At 35.6% G+C, this 18,808-nt stretch overlaps 1 protein-coding gene, 1 non-coding gene and 1 pseudogene across 3 annotated transcripts; 1 reads left to right on the top strand and 2 right to left on the bottom strand.

Annotated features, from left to right (window-relative positions):
- The first annotated feature begins 1,391 nt into the window (after positions 1 to 1,391).
- On the top strand, positions 1,392 to 9,933 carry LOC110773973 (uncharacterized). The gene has a single exon (XM_021978484.2). It carries the CDS (start codon positions 2,084 to 2,086, stop codon positions 7,523 to 7,525), a length of 5,442 nt encoding a protein of 1,813 aa, XP_021834176.2. The 5' UTR covers positions 1,392 to 2,083; the 3' UTR covers positions 7,526 to 9,933.
- Positions 2,576 to 2,682, bottom strand: LOC148293494 (small nucleolar RNA R71). Its single transcript, XR_015836879.1, has one exon. It is a non-coding gene; the product is annotated as a small nucleolar RNA R71 (small nucleolar RNA).
- A 3,205-nt stretch (positions 9,934 to 13,138) lies between the features above and the next one.
- LOC110762869 (importin subunit alpha-4 pseudogene) lies at positions 13,139 to 13,710 on the bottom strand (annotated as a pseudogene). Its single transcript, XR_015836237.1, has 3 exons — positions 13,612 to 13,710; positions 13,420 to 13,511; positions 13,139 to 13,342 (listed from the first exon to the last, which is right to left on the bottom strand). The product of XR_015836237.1 is annotated as an importin subunit alpha-4 pseudogene (transcript).
- Positions 13,711 to 18,808: the final 5,098 nt, after the last annotated feature.

The raw sequence follows: 18,808 nt of genomic DNA, 5'->3' as shown, positions 1-18,808 counted from the left end.
ACAGCTCATGCTGTACAGTCCATTTGCAGGCCTGAAAACCGAATTCTCCCATGCTCAAATGAATAAATATCCTTCATGAAATTTGTTCATTAAGATGTCGACTAACACATATCCAAAAATTGGAGCAATTGGATAAAAACTCAATCCACAGGCTGTCACACACCAAGACAGGTTCTAGAAGACAGCTTGCACATGCAGCTGGAATGAAAGGGACTTCATGCTTCTATAAATAGGCAGCAACTCAGAGAGAGAAAGGGAGAGGAGAATTTCAAGAGTGATACACGGCAGAAGGAAGGAAAGAAAGGAAGAGAGAAAGAGAGAGAGAAAGTGAGAAAGAAAGAGAACAAGGATGGAAAGGAAAGAACCGAGAGCTAATAACTCTCTTAAAATTGTTCTTCACCTTTCTTAGTTCTCATTTAATTCATGTATTTTAGTTTCTTTGTTTTGTTTTAATTCTTAATTATGTCTAACTAAAATACTTAACTAAGGTTGGATGAAACACCATTATTAAATAGAGTTCTAGTTTTTATTTTCAATTCTCAAATATTGTGGTGTTCAATGATTATAATTTTCACTTCACATGATTAATAGATTAATCTTCTTTTCACCACTTCTATCGTGTATTGTGACTATAACATGTATTTGTGGTAATTAAGAGTTGGGATTAATCTATTAATTCATCCTTGGTTTATATTTCTAGTTTACAAATTTCTTTGATATTTTGTTATTCAAATAAACTTTTTTCACATAGGATGCTTAGGAAACTTTGATCCTTTGTAGTTAAATAATTTTGTTTACATTTTATGCTTAGAATTTGTACTTATGAAGGGAAGGAAAATTTACTTATGATCTAAATTACAAGCTTAATTGATAAATCTTGAGAAAGCAGTAGATTGATTTCTAGATTGCTACTCCATGGGAATTGAAAGATAAATAATTAGGATCTTATGGAATGATGGTGTGGATTCCAATACCTTAGTTATTTTTCTTATAAGTTTAAATCTTAATTTCAGTTTATTGTCATTTCCATATTTGTTTTATGCTTTATTTAATTTTCTTTATCAACAAACAAATCACCATTTGAATCAACTAGGTTGGCAATGAAATTAACTTGGGTATAATTGGTTTTCTATCTTTTCACGCAATCCCTTGGGTACGATCTCGCTCTTACACGCTTATGCTATATTCGATTCGTGCGCTTGCGAGTTTATAAATTTAAAAAGAAACCTCTTTTGAGGCACAACAAGTTTTTGGCGCCGTTGCCGGGGATTGCAACGGAAAACTAATCAAATTTTGGTTAATTAAATTCTTCCACTAGTTATAATTTAGTTTTGTAATATATATAAAACTTAAAAAAAAAAACGAAATTATAAAATATAAATATAAAAAAATTAGATTTTGTCAATTCTCTTGTTTCTATTGTAATATCATTGTGTATTAATTTTTCATTTCTTTGTTTCAGTTGTATCATCAAAGCTTCTTTTGGTGCAGCTTTGGACTTGGAAGAAGTTTCATATTTTATTTTTAATAAAGTTCATTTCTTTTTTCTTTATGTCAATTTGTGTGCTTGTTTCTATTGCTTGAACTGATTTGTGTGCTTGTTTTTACAGGTATCATAAGATTTTATTGGAGGAGTGAAAATTAAAGGTGCGTCTTGGACACCTGGTAAGAAAATTCTAACTATTCTTTTAAAATTCTTGCTTGAATTTTCTTTTTGTTTTATTTTTGTTTTTCTCGCATATAAGTAAATTAGTAAATTTAAAACTTATAGGCCCTTCTTGAAAGACATTAACTTGTGGTAACTCCAGTGAATAAACTTCTAAATATTACAGTGTCTAGGAAAGTTCTTTAAGGAGGCACCTTCGGTGTTTAAGAAGGACTGGGTTTTAAGTGGGACCATTGTGACCCCTCCACCCTTCCCGGAAAAGACCTGGCTGTAATTTTTGGAAGCCTTTAACTGGTCATCCTTAAGTTTGCTCTTAAGAGGAGGATTTGTTTAGAGCTTTTAAATAAATAAATAAATAAACCTATAATTTTTGCTTATTTATTTGTGTGGTTATTTTTGTATTTTCTTGTGTATTTTATGTTTGGTCGTCGTTCTCAAAATTTAAACTTAGAACCTTTCAACCCAGAAATTGAAAGGACGCTTAGGGAAGAACGAAAACCTAGGATTGTGATAACCAACCCTCTGTTTGAGATGGCAGAAGCTGAGCCAGAAAGAACTCTCTTGGAGTGCTTTGCTCCTGTCACCACTAATTCCCCATCTTGCATAGTGTTACCTAACACCAATGCAACCAGCTTTGAGTTGAGAACTCAAGTCATTCAACTCTTGCCCAATTTCCATGGTTTAGACCGAGAGGATCCTTACCTGCATGTCAAAGATTTTCTTGAAATTTGTTCAACATTCAAATTTCAGAACTTTTCTGATGAAAGTGTCCGACTCCGTCTCTTCCCATTCTCTTTGAAAGATAAGGCCAAGTCATGGCTCAATTCCCTTCCTTCTGGTTCCATAACTTCTTGGGACCAACTTGTACAAAAGTTCTTGTCAAAATTTTTCCCCATGTCTAAAACCAATGGGCTTAGGAGAGAAATTTCTGAGTTTAGACAAAGTGAAAGCGAACAATTTTACGAAAGTTGGGAAAGGTTCAAAGACCTTACTCTTAAATGTCCCCACCATGGTTTTGAAAAATGGCGATTGGTTCAATCCTTCTACAATGGGCTAACTCAGACTAGTCGCAATATGATTGAATCTATGAATAGAGGAGCTTTCTTACAACTTAGGGAAGTTGCAGCTTATGAATTCCTTGAGAACTTATCTGTGAATTCTCAACAATGGGATTTTTCCAACACCCTTGATAAGCAAATTAGGGAACCTAAGAAAGGAGGGATGTATGAAGTCAGAAGCAATTCTGATCTCGGGATTAAAATAGAGAGTTTGACCCGTAAAGTTGAGGCTCTAGCATTGAGCCAAAACATGAACTCTGTCAACAAAGTCCACACTGAGATTTGCTCTTTGTGTTGTAGCCCAACGCATTCAGAACAAACATGTCCTTCTAGTCATGGTTATGCTGAGAACAATGAACAGGCAAATGCACTCAATTATTATAGGAACCAGTTTCCTAGTCCATTTTCTGAAACATACAATCCAAATTGGAGGAATCACCCAAATTTCTCTTGGAGGTCAAATCAACCTCAAAATTCTGGAGGAAACCCATCTCAAAATAATCAGTTTCGTCAACCTCCTGTCCCTCAGTCCACTCCACAGTTTGTTGCAACACAGCAACAACAATCATCCTCTTTGGAGGATTCAATCCAAAAGTTCATGCAATTAACTGGTCAGGCTATTAATGATGTCAAAGCTTCCACCCAACAAAATACTCAAGCCATTTCAAAGTTAGAACAACAAATAGGCCAGTTAGCAACTGTTGTGGGAGAGAGAGAGAAAGGTAAGTTTCCTAGTCAGACTGTGCCGAATCCAAAAGGTCAGTTTGTGATTAATAACCCATCAAGTTCTCCAAATTCTAATGAACATGTTCAATCCATCACCACTCTTAGATCTGGGAAACAAATTAATAATCAGGATTCAGAGCCACATTTGAGTGATAAGGATGAGTTAAAAGAAATGAAAACACAAAAGTCTAAAGAGAGTCATCCTCATGCAATATCATCGACTCCATCTGATACTCCTAGGAATTTCATTCCAAAAGCTCCATTTCCTCACCGGTTAGCAAATTCAAAGAAGAGTGCACAGTTTGGTGATATCCTAGAGGTGTTTAAGCAAGTTCAAATCAACATCCCATTCCTAGATGCAATCAATCAAATTCCTTCCTATGCTAAGTTCTTAAAAGATCTTTGTACATTCAAGAGGAAGACAAATGTTTCAAAGAAAGCCTTTCTAACTGAGCATATCAGTTCCATCATAGAGAATAGGATTCCTATCAAGTACAAGGACCCCGGTTGTCCTACCATTGCTTGCATGATAGGTGATCACCATATTGAAACGGCTTTGTTAGACTTAGGGGCAAGTGTGAATTTATTGCCATACTCAATGTATAAGCAATTAGGCTTAGGAGAGATCAAACCAACTCGGGTATCTCTCTCTTTAGCTGACAGATCTGTGAAAATCCCTAGAGGCATTGTTGAAGATGTTTTGATCAAGGTTGACAAATTCTACTTTCCTGTAGATTTCATTGTCCTTGATACACAACCTGTACCTTCAGGTCAAAAACAAATTCCAGTCATCTTAGGCCGTCCATTCCTTGCCACATGCAATGCAAATATTAATTGTAGGAATGGACTCATGAATATCTCATTTGGCAACATGACTGTTGAGTTTAATATTTTCAACATCAGCAAGCAACCATCAGATGATGAAGAGATTGGTGAGATCAACTTGATTGATACTATGGTGGAAGATTCTTTTCATTACTCTAGCATTAAGGACCCATTAGAAGCATGCTTAGCTCATTTTGGGGCTAACTTTGATTTCGAAAAATCTTTTGATGAAGTCAATGCATTGTTAGATTCTGTTCCGTATATTGAAACGCCCACTTGGAAACTTAAGGTTGAACCTCTTCCTCTTTCCACGTCACCCCCACTTCCTTCCATCATAGAGCCCCCTAAGCTGGACTTAAAGCCATTACCTGATACTCTCAAGTATGTGTTCTTAGAGTCTTCTGAAACCTTGCCTGTGATCATAGCTTCGGACCTTAATAACAAACAGGAAAGTAAACTTGTCAAAATGCTTAAAGAACATAAGGAAGCCATAGGGTGGTCTATAGCTGACATTAAAGGTATTGCTCCTTCTGTTGTCATGCATAGGATTCATCTGGAGGACAATGCCAAAAATTCCCGAGAACCACAAAGGCGGTTGAATCCTTCCATGAAGGATGTTGTTAGAGATGAAATATTAAAGCTTTTAGATGTTGGGGTGATATACCCAATTTCTGACAGTAAGTGGGTGAGTCCTGTGCAAGTAGTGCCAAAAAAGTCTGGTATCACAGTTATCAAAAATGAGAAAAATGAGCTCATTCCTACACGAGTCCGAACTGGATGGCGTGTATGCATCGACTATCGAAAGTTGAATTCTGTCACTAGGAAAGACCATTTTCCCCTACCTTTCATTGACCAGATGTTGGAGAGGTTAGCTGGTCATGCATATTACTGTTTCTTGGATGGTTATTCTGGTTATAACCAAATTCCTATTGCACCCGAGGATCAAGAAAAAACCACCTTCACATGCCCTTTTGGAACATTTGCCTACAGACGCATGCCCTTTGGGTTGTGTAATGCACCTGCTACATTTCAGCGGTGTATGGTCTCTATATTCTCTGATATGGTAGAACGATTCTTAGAGGTTTTCATGGACGATTTTTCAGTATATGGATCATCGTTTGATGAATGTTTGCACCATCTTTCTCTGGTATTAATTCGTTGCAAAGAGAAGAATCTTGTGCTTAATTGGGAGAAATGTCATTTTATGGTGAAAAAAGGGATAGTGCTAGGACATGTAATTTCTTCTGATGGTATAGAAGTTGACAAAGCCAAGGTAGATTTGATTTCAAATCTTCCACCTCCACGAACAGTGAGAGAAATTAGATCATTCCTAGGCCATGCTGGATTTTACCGTAGGTTCATCAAAGATTTTAGCAAAATCTCTCGTCCTTTGTGTAGCTTGCTTGCCAAAGATTCTGCTTTTGTCTTCAGTGATGATTGCAACCATGCTTTTGAAAAACTCAAGGCACTTTTGACTTCTGCACCCATCATTCGTCCTCCAGATTGGAGTGTTCCTTTCGAAATCATGTGTGATGCTTCTGATTATGCGATTGGTGCTGTCTTGGGACAGCGGATTGCCAAGCTTCCCCATGTCATTTACTACTCTAGTAGAACTCTTTCTGATACCCAACTCAATTATTCTACCACTGAGAAAGAACTGCTAGCAGTTGTCTTTGCCTTAGACAAGTTTAGATCTTATCTTTTAGGATCTAAAGTCATTATCTACTCAGACCATGCAGCGTTGAAGTACCTTTTGTCTAAAAAGGATGCTAAACCTCGTCTTATCCGTTGGGTTCTTTTGCTTCAAGAATTTGACATTGAAATTCGGGATAAAAATGGTTCTGAGAATGTTGTAGCAGACCACTTGTCTAGACTAATTGTTGAGTCTAGTGAGGATTCCATTCCAATCACTGAAACATTTCCTGACGAGCAGCTTATGCATGTCTCATCCATTCCTTGGTTTGCTGATATTGTAAATTATCTTGTTACTAGTGAGATGCCCTCTCATTGGTCAAAGCAAGATAAATCAAAGTTTTTAGCCATGGTCAAACATTTCTTTTGGGATGATCCTTATTTATTTAAGTATTGCCCCGATCAGATCATAAGGAGATGCATTCCAGAATATGATCAGACCAATATCCTATCCTTTTGTCATGACCAAGCTTGTGGAGGTCACTTTAGTGCCAAGAAAACAGCCGCTAAGATCCTACAATGTGGATTTTACTGGCCTTCTCTTTTTCATGATGCTTATTCATATTGCAAAGCTTGTCAGCGTTGTCAACAATTAGGGAGTCTTTTTAGAAGAAACATGATGCCATTGAACCCTATCCTCATTGTCGATGTATTTGATGTTTGGGGTATTGACTTTATGGGACCATTTCCTAACTCTTTCGGTAATTTGTACATTCTTGTTGGAGTTGATTATGTGTCTAAATGGATTGAGGCAGTTGCATGCAAAACAAATGATCATAAGGTTGTGGTCCGTTTCTTGAAAGAGAATATATTTTCTCGTTTTGGTTCACCTCGTGCTATTATTAGTGATGGAGGTAAACATTTCTGTAATAGGCCATTTGAGCAATTAATGAAACAATACGGTATTACACATCGAGTTGCAACTCCCTATCACCCCCAAACGAGTGGTCAAGTTGAAGTGTCAAATAGGGAGATCAAGCATATTTTAGAAAAGACAGTTAATCCTACTAGGAAAGATTGGTCTTTAAGACTCATTGATGCTTTGTGGGCTTACCGCACATCATTCAAAACTCCCATAGGAATGTCCCCGTATAGACTTGTGTATGGAAAGGCATGTCATTTGCCTGTTGAGTTAGAGCATCGAGCCTATTGGGCTGTGAAACAACTTAATTTTTCTCTAGATAAAGCAGGAATTCAAAGAAAACTCCAACTCAATGAATTAGAAGAAATTCGGAATGATGCATATGATTGTGCTAAAACATATAAAGCCCGGATGAAGGTGTTTCATGACAAACAAATTTTGCGAAAAATGTTTGAGAATGGTCAGAAAGTCCTTCTGTATAATTCTCGTTTGCATCTTTTCCCTGGTAAACTAAAATCTCGTTGGTCAGGCCCTTTCATTGTTCGTACTGTTTACCCTCATGGGGCTATTGAGATTGAAAATCCCAAAAATGGTGACATATTCAAAGTGAATGGTCAAAGACTGAAACCATTTTTTGAGTTGAAATCCCCAGAAGTAGAGGGGATACTTCTTGACAAACCTGTTTATCATGATTGATTACTCTGTTGTGTCTGTATAGATTTCAGTTTTCTTTTTGTGTGTTTTAATTCATTTTAGTTTTTATTTATTTTTGCTTGGATTTTATTTATTATTGTCTTTTAATTCTGCAATAGATAAATACCAAGGGGATGGGACACGCATATTTTCCAGGTATTATCTTTCTATATCATTTACCCTCTTATTTCATACATTTGCTATGCTTTTATTTTGAAACATTAAGGACAATGTTTGATTTAGGTTCGGGGGTAAGGTTTAGAAGTTTTGTTTTGTTATTTATTTATTTTTAAGGTAATTCCGAATTTCTTGTCTCTCTCTGCTTTTATTACTGTAATTCTTTCTTTCTTTTTACTTGTTTATGTATTTAATTTGTTGTTAAGTTTGGGAAGTAGATTGCTTCATGATTACACACACAGAAATTTGGCTCAAAAACTTATTCATTTCATAAACATGTGATTACATACACAAATGTGAAAATGCATACATAAATTTCTCAATCACATGTTTGTTTCCAGATTCTGAGCCACCTGAGGCATCATGCTAATTGCCTCTATTTGCTCTTACTTGTAGAACCTGCAAAAGTTCGACATGATCATTATTTCTCTTCTGCAGTGCTTCTACATTCTGGTTGGCACAGTAGAGCCGTTTCTGCAAATCCGCCACCAGAGCTTTCAAGGAGGCCACCTCCTCACTCAGTGCTGAACACTCCCGCGTCCTCGCCAGTAGGCGCAAGCCCAGATTTGTGGCCGAGACCGCTTGGAGCGCGGTAAAAGTGTGGGACTCATCCACTGCCACATTGTCAGACCTGTGTGCTATATGCCAATGATCTGCCGGTGTGAGCTTGCTACCAATCATGCCTCCCAGCAGCACTGCTCTGTTCGGCCTTGCCTTAGCAAAGTTCGGTATTGCCTCAGCAAAGTTTGAGGCCGTGCCGTGATGATATGTAGAGTTTGGGAAGACAGGGTTTGGAGGAGCCCTTATCTGCGCATTCGGAGGTGCAAGGGACAATTCAAGGTTGAGATCATCAAGGTGAGCGCATGAGGATGCCATTGTTTTGTTTCTGAATTATTTGATGGTTTTTCTTGAGTTAGCAGGAAGAAATGAAGGGTACTCCAACACTTAACCAATGCACGGTTTAAATAGACATCTACTGATGAGGGAGCCGACATCCACTTCGGATCTCCAGATTGCTATCCAGCCGTTGCCCTTTTTTCTCGGATCCCTACGCTTCACGAGGATTTTGCGGACACATGCATTTAGAAGGGAGCATTTCTACTTTCACTTTACTTTTCTTTTTACCTCCGTGTTTTCTGGTGTTTTATGTTTTTGCCCGTTACTTTCATTTTTTTGGTGCTTTGTGTTTTGCTTTGTTTTATTTTAAGTTTGGGAAGTGTGTTTTCCCTTTCGGCTGTCATCTTTGTTTTGTTTGGGAAGTGTGCTACTCTTTCTTTTGCAACTTAATTTCTTTTATTTCTGAAAAAAAAAAAAAAGAAAAAAAAGATGAGTGAAACAAAATGAAAATGAAAAATACAGGGGAAGGGGGAAAAAACCAAGCACACTAATAATACATTAGAAATTATTTTTTCACAGTGCTTGGTGTCTCGACCATAGGAGATTTGAGTTTGGCCCTCTGGATGTCCTCTCCAGGGTCTTCACGCACAGCCTCTTGGGGCTCATCACTTGAGCTCCCAAAGATCGCAATCTTCGCTTCAGCAAAACTTCTCTCGCGATCTGATTGCTTGCGTTTCCCTGGTCGGTCTAGGTCCTCCAGCTGCTTTCGCATGTCTCGAGAGTACAACTCTACCATCTTTGATAGGTTTTTATTCTCGTCCCGCAATACTTCTAGCTGGTGTCGATTCACCTCCACTATCCTTGACCTCTCCCTTTTCAAGCTTTTTATAACACTCTGACAATCTTCAACTATACTTCGCTCCGCCGCCAACTGACCTTTCAGCACCTCTACCTCATGGGACTTCGCAAGTAGGCGATGACCCAAACTTGCAACACATGTTGTACTCTGCACGCTTAGTGCCAGGGCGTCGCTCACGACCCGATTGTCATCCCTTGTGCCCAGCACACGTATATCTTTAGGAGTCACTAGATTTCTCGCAACTCCAATGGCAACATCGTTGTCCAGGAGTATTGAGTCATTTACTGTTACAGGCCCTCGTGCGGAGGCAAAATAGGGCACCCATACTGGTGCCACTGCTTGGCCCCAAGTCTGAGTCGGTGGAGCTAAGTTAAGATCCAACGAAAATGGATAGGAAGAGGCCATTTTGATTTTTCACTCTCTTTTCTTCTTTCTTTTCTCTTTTGTGTGTTTAGGAGTTTGTGTTTTTCATTTTTTTTTTCTCTGCCTTTTATAGACTTAATTTTTTCTAAACCCTAGCCGCTGCGCTTCTGGGTTTCGCACGCCCCTACAGCTTAACTCCATCTGCCGCACCCGTCCCCCAATCCTCTTAATTGTATTTCTGCCTTTCAGCGCTTTCAAGAAATAAAAAGTCGCCGCGCCTTCCTACGAAGCCAATAATTCTGGCTTGGGGGATGTAAAAGCGGCCTCTGCACGCTGACACGTCCCTCACCTCTTTTGGCCCGTGACCTATCAGTAAACGAGACATCCGGCCCCTCTTCTCTCTTTTCAGAAATCTCGTTCATTGCGCTTCTGACAACGCTTCTTTGTTTTCTTTAATTTTTAATAATAATAAAAATAATAATAAATAATAATAATAATAAAAGAAGTGTTTGGGCTTTCGTTTGGGTTGGGTTTTCAATTGATTTGAACGTTCTCATGGGCTGGATTTTTGCGTGCGTAGAACTGTTGTTAGGGCTTACTATTGTATTTGGTTTGGTTTTGTTCCGTTTGATTTTGTTTTGTTTTTGCAACTAAATTGTAGTTTTAATTCTTGTTTGTTCTTTTATTTAATTGCTTTACTCCATTTCATTTCTTGTTATAACTTTGTTGATGCCTAAATTCTTCAACATTGAGGACAATGTTTGATTTAGGTTTGGGGGTAAGGTTTAGAAGTTTTGTTTTTATTATTATTTTATTTCACCCAAAAAAAAAAAATTATAAAAAATATTGGTGTTATCTCTAGATTTTTATGCTTACTATCATCAAATCTGATTCAACACTCATGAATGATTTTTACGATTGGAAACATATGATTAATTTTTAAACCCATAATTTTAGTTTTTTTTCACTTATTTCTATTTAGTGGATAATTCATGAGTTATACTTTGAACTCTCACAGGCACATCAACACTTTAGTGAGAATGAAAGAAAATATCAATTATAATTAACTTTGTTGTTTTAAGTAGAGTTAGATGACATTGCTCTTGATTGACCTTGGCATAAAAAAAAATAATAAAATAATAATAATAATAATAATAATAATAATAATGTTAATTTATCCAGAGTTTTACTTAGTAACCGGGCCTCTTGCCTAAACAGCAGCGAGTGTTCGCGTCAAACGGTAAAGTTTTGAGGTAAATACATTTTGTGACTAGTTTAGTTCTGTAGCCTTTTTAACTCGAGTTAATAAGCCCTTAGGGGTGTTTCTACACCTAATGCCTTAAAATCTTTGGTTTGAGAGTTGTTGGCCTAAATCTCGCTACATGGGTTAATTAGAAAGCTTAATGGAACTAAACATTGCACAGTCACAATCAAAAAAAAAAAAAAAAAAAAAAAAAAAAAAGTATATATATGCCTTGGTTAGTTATTTGCACTGAATTTTGATAATAATTGAAATAATGAGGTTACTGTGATTGAAATTGACTTTTTGTCTCTAAAATGTGTTGGTTCACTTAAACACCAAAGGAAACAAATGAAAAATTTACTAAATAATTATAAGTGATCAAGACTTTATGTGGGGATTAATTTGAAGCGTGTTTGCTATTTTAAAAATTGTTCATGAATTTTCAATCCAGTAGCTTTGATGATGGTTAAGCATTTGTTTAAATTTTCAATTTTGTTGTAGCATAATTTTTTAATCTCTCATTTCGATGTTTGTGGGTATCATCACTGAAAGCCCTCACGAGACTATACTCGTCCACTAGGGTAACCTAGGGGTTTAAAGGCTTGTTGCATATGCTAAATGCAATCGAGATCCCTGCGAAAGTGGCTTAGTTTTCTTTTCTACTTAGTTTTTATTTTCTTTTGCTCGAGGACTAGCAAAATATAGGTTTGGGGGTATTTGATGAGCACAAAATTAATACAAGTTTTATCCTTAAATTTATATTTGTTAGTATTTTCTTTTGTATTATGTAAATCTATTAGAGTATTTGTATTGGTGATTTCCAATCTTTGTTTTTGTATTTAATGAGTGGTTGTTTGTAGATATTAATTGTCTTCCACCAATGGCATGAGAAGGAGGAGAAATAGGCAATGTGTTGCAAAAAGAGAGAAGAACTCAAGTTGGATTTGATGACTTTGCCTTTTACAGCTCATGCTGTACAGTCCATTTGCAGGCCTGAAAACCGAATTCTCCCATGCTCAAATGAATAAATATCCTTCATGAAATTTGTTCATTAAGATGTCGACTAACACATATCCAAAAATTGGAGCAATTGGATAAAAACTCAATCCACAGGCTGTCACACACCAAGACAGGTTCTAGAAGACAGCTTGCACATGCAGCTGGAATGAAAGGGACTTCATGCTTCTATAAATAGGCAGCAACTCAGAGAGAGAAAGGGAGAGGAGAATTTCAAGAGTGATACACGGCAGAAGGAAGGAAAGAAAGGAAGAGAGAAAGAGAGAGAGAAAGTGAGAAAGAAAGAGAACAAGGATGGAAAGGAAAGAACCGAGAGCTAATAACTCTCTTAAAATTGTTCTTCACCTTTCTTAGTTCTCATTTAATTCATGTATTTTAGTTTCTTTGTTTTGTTTTAATTCTTAATTATGTCTAACTAAAATACTTAACTAAGGTTGGATGAAACACCATTATTAAATAGAGTTCTAGTTTTTATTTTCAATTCTCAAATATTGTGGTGTTCAATGATTATAATTTTCACTTCACATGATTAATAGATTAATCTTCTTTTCACCACTTCTATCGTGTATTGTGACTATAACATGTATTTGTGGTAATTAAGAGTTGGGATTAATCTATTAATTCATCCTTGGTTTATATTTCTAGTTTACAAATTTCTTTGATATTTTGTTATTCAAATAAACTTTTTTCACATAGGATGCTTAGGAAACTTTGATCCTTTGTAGTTAAATAATTTTGTTTACATTTTATGCTTAGAATTTGTACTTATGAAGGGAAGGAAAATTTACTTATGATCTAAATTACAAGCTTAATTGATAAATCTTGAGAAAGCAGTAGATTGATTTCTAGATTGCTACTCCATGGGAATTGAAAGATAAATAATTAGGATCTTATGGAATGATGGTGTGGATTCCAATACCTTAGTTATTTTTCTTATAAGTTTAAATCTTAATTTCAGTTTATTGTCATTTCCATATTTGTTTTATGCTTTATTTAATTTTCTTTATCAACAAACAAATCACCATTTGAATCAACTAGGTTGGCAATGAAATTAACTTGGGTATAATTGGTTTTCTATCTTTTCACGCAATCCCTTGGGTACGATCTCGCTCTTACACGCTTATGCTATATTCGATTCGTGCGCTTGCGAGTTTATAAATTTAAAAAGAAACCTCTTTTGAGGCACAACAACCTGCTCTCTGACATCATCACCGCCAGAGCTAAGAAGATGCACAAACATGGGGACCGCACCATGTTCAATAACAACTCGTGTATGATCTGATGTTCCAGATGCAACATTGGTCAAAGCCCATGCAGCTTCAAACTGCGTATAAAAATGAAAGTCAACCTCGGTGTTTGATTACACCTTAAAGGATAACAAACTTAAAAATTACTCCATACTTGCAATTGGGGCATATCATGTCTTCCAAGAAACTCCACCAACCGAGCGACCGCACCTGCTTTTATAACCTCGTCAATTGGAGGGCTGCGTTCTACACAAAAACAAAAAAAGAAAAGTCAAGAACATCACACGAGTATTTCACCTAAATAGGAATAGGAAATGAACTTCAAGTATTGGAGCTGCTCCCAAACCAATTGATAATAGCTTCCTAAACTGAGTGGTAGCCTCCAATTGCAAAGCAGGATCATCAGACCATACTCCTTGCACCATTGAGGGAATACTTTCCAACTGTTAAACAACACCAACATCAATTAATGACTAAACCTTTAAATATAAGATCAAATTGCAAGAAGAGGAACATAAAGAGTCATCTTTCTAAAGATCTCATGCATGAACATTCTTCTTTTCCCCCAGGACTTGAATATAGAATCAGGCTATACAACTTACTTCTTGAATAAGGAATCAAGCTATACAATTTACTTCTTGAATAAACAGAAAATTCTCCGTTGCCTAAAGCAAACTATCGATTCAACATCCCTTATAATCAAGTTCTTATAAAACGGTAATTCTCATTTTTAATTCCGTTCCCTTTCCTTCACTTTCTCAGCAACCAAGCACATCCATACAATCTAAACCCACACCAATTCAAACCAAAAAAATCAAATGAACACAAAGTATTACCAAGAAGATTTAAAAATAAAATAAAACTAAGTAGTACCCTCTTCTGGAAAACGACGGCTGTTTGGGTGCCATCAAGCAGTTGCTGATGGGACGGAGGCAAGCCTTCCCTTCTCTTCTTGAGCAAATTGTCCTCGCGCTTGTTCTTCCTGATCTCCACCAAGTTGTCCTCGCTTCTCCTCCGAGCCTGGTCCGCATCCACTCCAGCCTTGTACGATTTCTTGCGCACCACGGTGCCTGTGCCCGGGCAAGGAGGCATTGTCTTCTGATTTAGATTATGGTTCGCTTTCGGTTCTCTGTAACGCTCGAAAATGTTTGATGAATTACTTTAAAGAAAGCACAGCGAAGAAATGGATTCAGTTTTCGGGGTGGGGGGAATATATAGGCATGTTTGTCGTTTTGGCGGGATCGTATTTGTATATCTGACGACGAAAATACATTCTATCTTCAAATCTATAATATTCGATAACACGATTTACGGCTCACCTAAGATAGGAGGACTTGTAATTTAAATTTGGCAAATCTCAGCCGCCCGTTCAATAGCGTATAGGCTACGAAATCTAACAAATGACGTAATTAATAATTTTCTTTTTTCCTGTTGGGATACCTTTCTTTACCAAACTAGAAAAATAAATAAATCTAACAAATGAATTATTGGAGGAGAATATGTCAAACCGCCTACGTAACATTGGGGTGGGCATCGGAACTGAAGAATCGATCAACCGAACCAAATCGGATAAAAAAAAAGAAGGAAAAAAACCGTGTTGACCAAAAAGTCAAACCCAATTCAAAAATCGAACCAAACCAAACCGGTTCTAACCGATTCCCGTTCCGGTTCTATACCCCAACAAACCGAACTGGCCAAATTAAAAAATATATAATTTTAATATTTATTTGTATCCAATGCTATATTTTTAATCTCATAACTAATATTTATCCAAGTTCAATTTCAAAACATCTCTCTTTCCTAGCCTTAATATTTCTTTTTGTATGAAATTGAATAAGTTGTCAATTTTCAAGCTAAAAATAAATAAAATTTCAATAAAAATTTGTATAAAAAATAATAAACATAATCCGGTTCAAATCGAACCGAAACCGATTCAACCCAAACCGAATGGATTTACAAATTTTTTTGTTAAAATCGGACCGAACCAAACCGGATAAATAGTACGGGATTCGGTTCCCATTTGAAGCAAATATCGATCCAAACTGAACTGTGCCCACCCCTAATGTAACAAGCAAGTAAGAAACGCTCTCTCTCTCTCTCTCTCACACACAAACACACACACACACACACACACACACACAATTAACCCTAAACTCGAACCCAAACCCAAATCGACCGTCGTTTTTTCTCTCACAGCCATGGACAACGTCTCATCTTTGGAGTGCCTGAAATTGGATTCCCAGTCGGAGGTGCTCGATAAGGACGGTGGAGAAAATGATCTTTTCTCGCCAGACATGGTCCCCCTCAACTGTGATACACCAATAATCGATATGTATGCTTTTCCTATTTCTTTTGAATCAAGGGTGACCAAGACCATCTTCAATTTAATTACTTGGGCTCAAAAATTATCTTTTTACCTTATGTCCCTGTTCTCATGTATGCTGTTGATTTTTGTTTTAGGATTTGTGAGGAAGATTATATGAAATTTGCTTGGGCTTTATTCTTTGGAAAAAGAGAAAGTGTTGTTTTTATATTATTTTTGGTGTGTGCATGGATAACCGATATTTAATAATATAGTTATTTGTTGATGGGATCATATATGCAAATTCCTACTAATTATTTGACATTATCACCCTTCCCTCCCCCCTGCTTGCAAACAGAGACTAGGACTGAAGAACCAGAGACTATAGAACCAATGGAAGAAGAACTTATTGCTTATTTTTATGAGGGATCCCTCATTTGAGGGACATCCCTTGTAAGGCCTACTCTGGATTGTATTTCATTAATCCAAACCGTCTATTTTCTAGATACTCATTCAAAGATCATCTCTAGGATCCTCTTTTTCTTTTATATATATTTTTTTTTCCAATTTTCATTTGTCGATAAGAGAAGTTTAGAGCATTATCCATTACTATTAGACCATTATTCGAGTCTCTATTGTTTCCTTTTTATTTTTTACTTTTCTAGAGTTATTACGCATATTGAGAATTGAGCACTTTCACGTTTAATACTATATTTTACATGTATGTACCTATTTTTCAATAATACATCTATGCTTTGCATACGTCTTAAAGAGTTGGTAAAAGTCACATTTAAAAAAAAAAAAAGCAAAAGTACAATACTCGTATTAAACATGTACATACATATTTTTCATGTTTAATGTACGTATTTTTTACACAATTTTCAATAATACACAACAAAACTCACGTATTACACACATAATTCTCACATATTATTGAATACAAATATTATATATGAAATTTTTTAAATAAATTATATTAAAATATTATATAGTGGCCAAATTTTAAGTTGTAATTTACCAAAATTTTGCCAAATAAAAAGTGTATGTATTTTATTCATATAGCCGCCCGGCTATTCCAAATTAATATCTATAAAGTATAAACTAATGCAACTAGGAGGGTCCTTTTTCGATAATTTTTTTTTATTAAATAGTATAGCTGAGCGACTATACCATTTACATACAAAATACATTTATCATACCTAATGGCACAAAAACATAATATCCCTGGCCTTTAAATTTAGGGAAATAGCGCTTAATATGCCACTATTTTTTTAATTTTAACTAGAAATACCACATTTCCCCACAAATTTTGCAAATATCACCTGTAAATACATACTTATTGCCCACTTATCGGCCAGATAACACTTTTGATCAGTTTTTTGTTTTTGTTTTCTCTCTCTCTCTCTCTCTCTCTCTCTCTCTAACTACACCTCTTCTCACAAAGAAGAAGATCAAGAACAACCTATAAAAGCCATAACTTTGCCCTCAAAACCCTGTTCTTCCTCTTTCTCCCTGTTTTCTTCTCTACCCAAATCCAAACCCCAACTTCGTCTCTCTTCGAATCCCTTCTACAACCTAAACAAACCCAAAAAAAACCATCTTTTCTGAATATTACAGCATGTCTTGGCATTAGGTGGCCATTGTTTGAGCATTTGGGTCTAATTTTGGGGGGTTTTGAAGTCAGGGTTTACAAACAAGAACAACTTCTCCAGAAAAGAATTGTTGGGAATATGTAAGTTTTGATGTTAAATTGAATTTGATTATTGAAATTGGAATTGTGATTGATTTCGTCTGTATTTTGTGTAGAAAGTGAAGTATTGTGATTGATTTTGTTTATCTGAAACAACAAATGTGTTTGTTCTTTGTCGATTGATTCTTTATTAGGATTTTCTATGAACTTATGATTTTATTGCGGTTGTATTGTGGTGGTATTGCTTTTGAATTGCTATGGTATTGTTGTTATATTGATTTTTTGTGTGTGGTGTTTTATTGATATGTTACTGTAATTTAATAGGAATATATGTTGATATCATTTTTCTTTATTTTCTTGTGATTTGTGTAGGAGTTGATTATTCTTGGCTGAAGTATTATTTCCAATGTCTCTCTCTCTATGCTCTTCGTATTTTTCTCAACATTTATGTGTTAATTTAATGCATGGTATTGTTTTGGAACCATAGTCATTGTCAATCTCATTGTTTCTTTAAAAGATTGCTGTGAAATTGTTACTCCATTTTCTTCTTTCCTTTGTTTTAAGATTTTTTTTTTTTTTTTAAGAAAAAGAACTCAGTTTTTGTAATCTAAAAGACTAGGTATCTATGTCCCACATCTTGGGACTAATGGAATGTGCTTTTTGATATTGTAGTAAGGTTGATTAAAGTAATTAAAAAAGTGGTAAGGTATTACCTAATTACATGTATTTAATTGAAAAAGTTGGCCAAAAAAGAGAGTAAAGAAACTAATTTTATATTTTAAAATTTTAAAAATAAAAGGCAGAACAACCTCTCCCGACGAAATTTCGTCGGCACAGGTTCACAGACCTCTAACGACGATAACACCTCTGCTGACGAAATTTCATCGGGGGAAACCTAAATCGGCAAATGTTTGCGGCATAGAGCTGTGCTGACGAACTTTTGTCAGGAGAGGTTTAAAAAAAAAAAACTAAATATAAACTCAGTATAATTTAGGTCAATAAATTTTATTTTATTTTTTCAAATTTTATTTTTATTAATTAAACAATGTCTTAGCCTGATTTAATTACTTTCATTAGTAATTATGTTCTAACTATTATTTCTCTAGTGAATAATTAGTATTAAATATTTTAATTAACATCATAAATGATATTACTTAATAAATAGTCTTTAGTTGTTAAAATTTTTGAATTTGATAAAATTCTTAAATACTAATTATTCACTAAGTAAACAATAATTAAAACATAAGTAATAATTAAAGTAATTAAAAAAGAGAAATTCAGATTTTGGTATTTATAGAGTATAGCCAGACGGCTTTACTTAAAAAAAAAATTCTATTTGTAGAGTATAGCCGCGCAGCTATACTCCTTGAAATAAAAATAAATAAATAAATTGGCCCGCCTAGGCGCTATGTGGGTCCTTTTAAATAAAAATAAATAGTATAGCCGGGCGCCTATATGCTTTAAATATCTAATGGATGCCTTTTTGTTTTTAAACTTTTTCTCCTTGATTTTCCTTTGTCGATAAGAGCATCCTCATGGACTCCATAAACC

The sequence above is a fragment of the Prunus avium genome, chromosome 6 (assembly GCF_965620075.1).
Source record: "Prunus avium chromosome 6, drPruAviu1.hap1.1, whole genome shotgun sequence".
In the NCBI taxonomy this organism is placed as follows: Eukaryota; Viridiplantae; Streptophyta; class Magnoliopsida; order Rosales; family Rosaceae; genus Prunus; species Prunus avium.
Note: the sequence above shows the minus strand (reverse complement) of the source record. Positions and strands in the feature narration are given on the sequence as shown.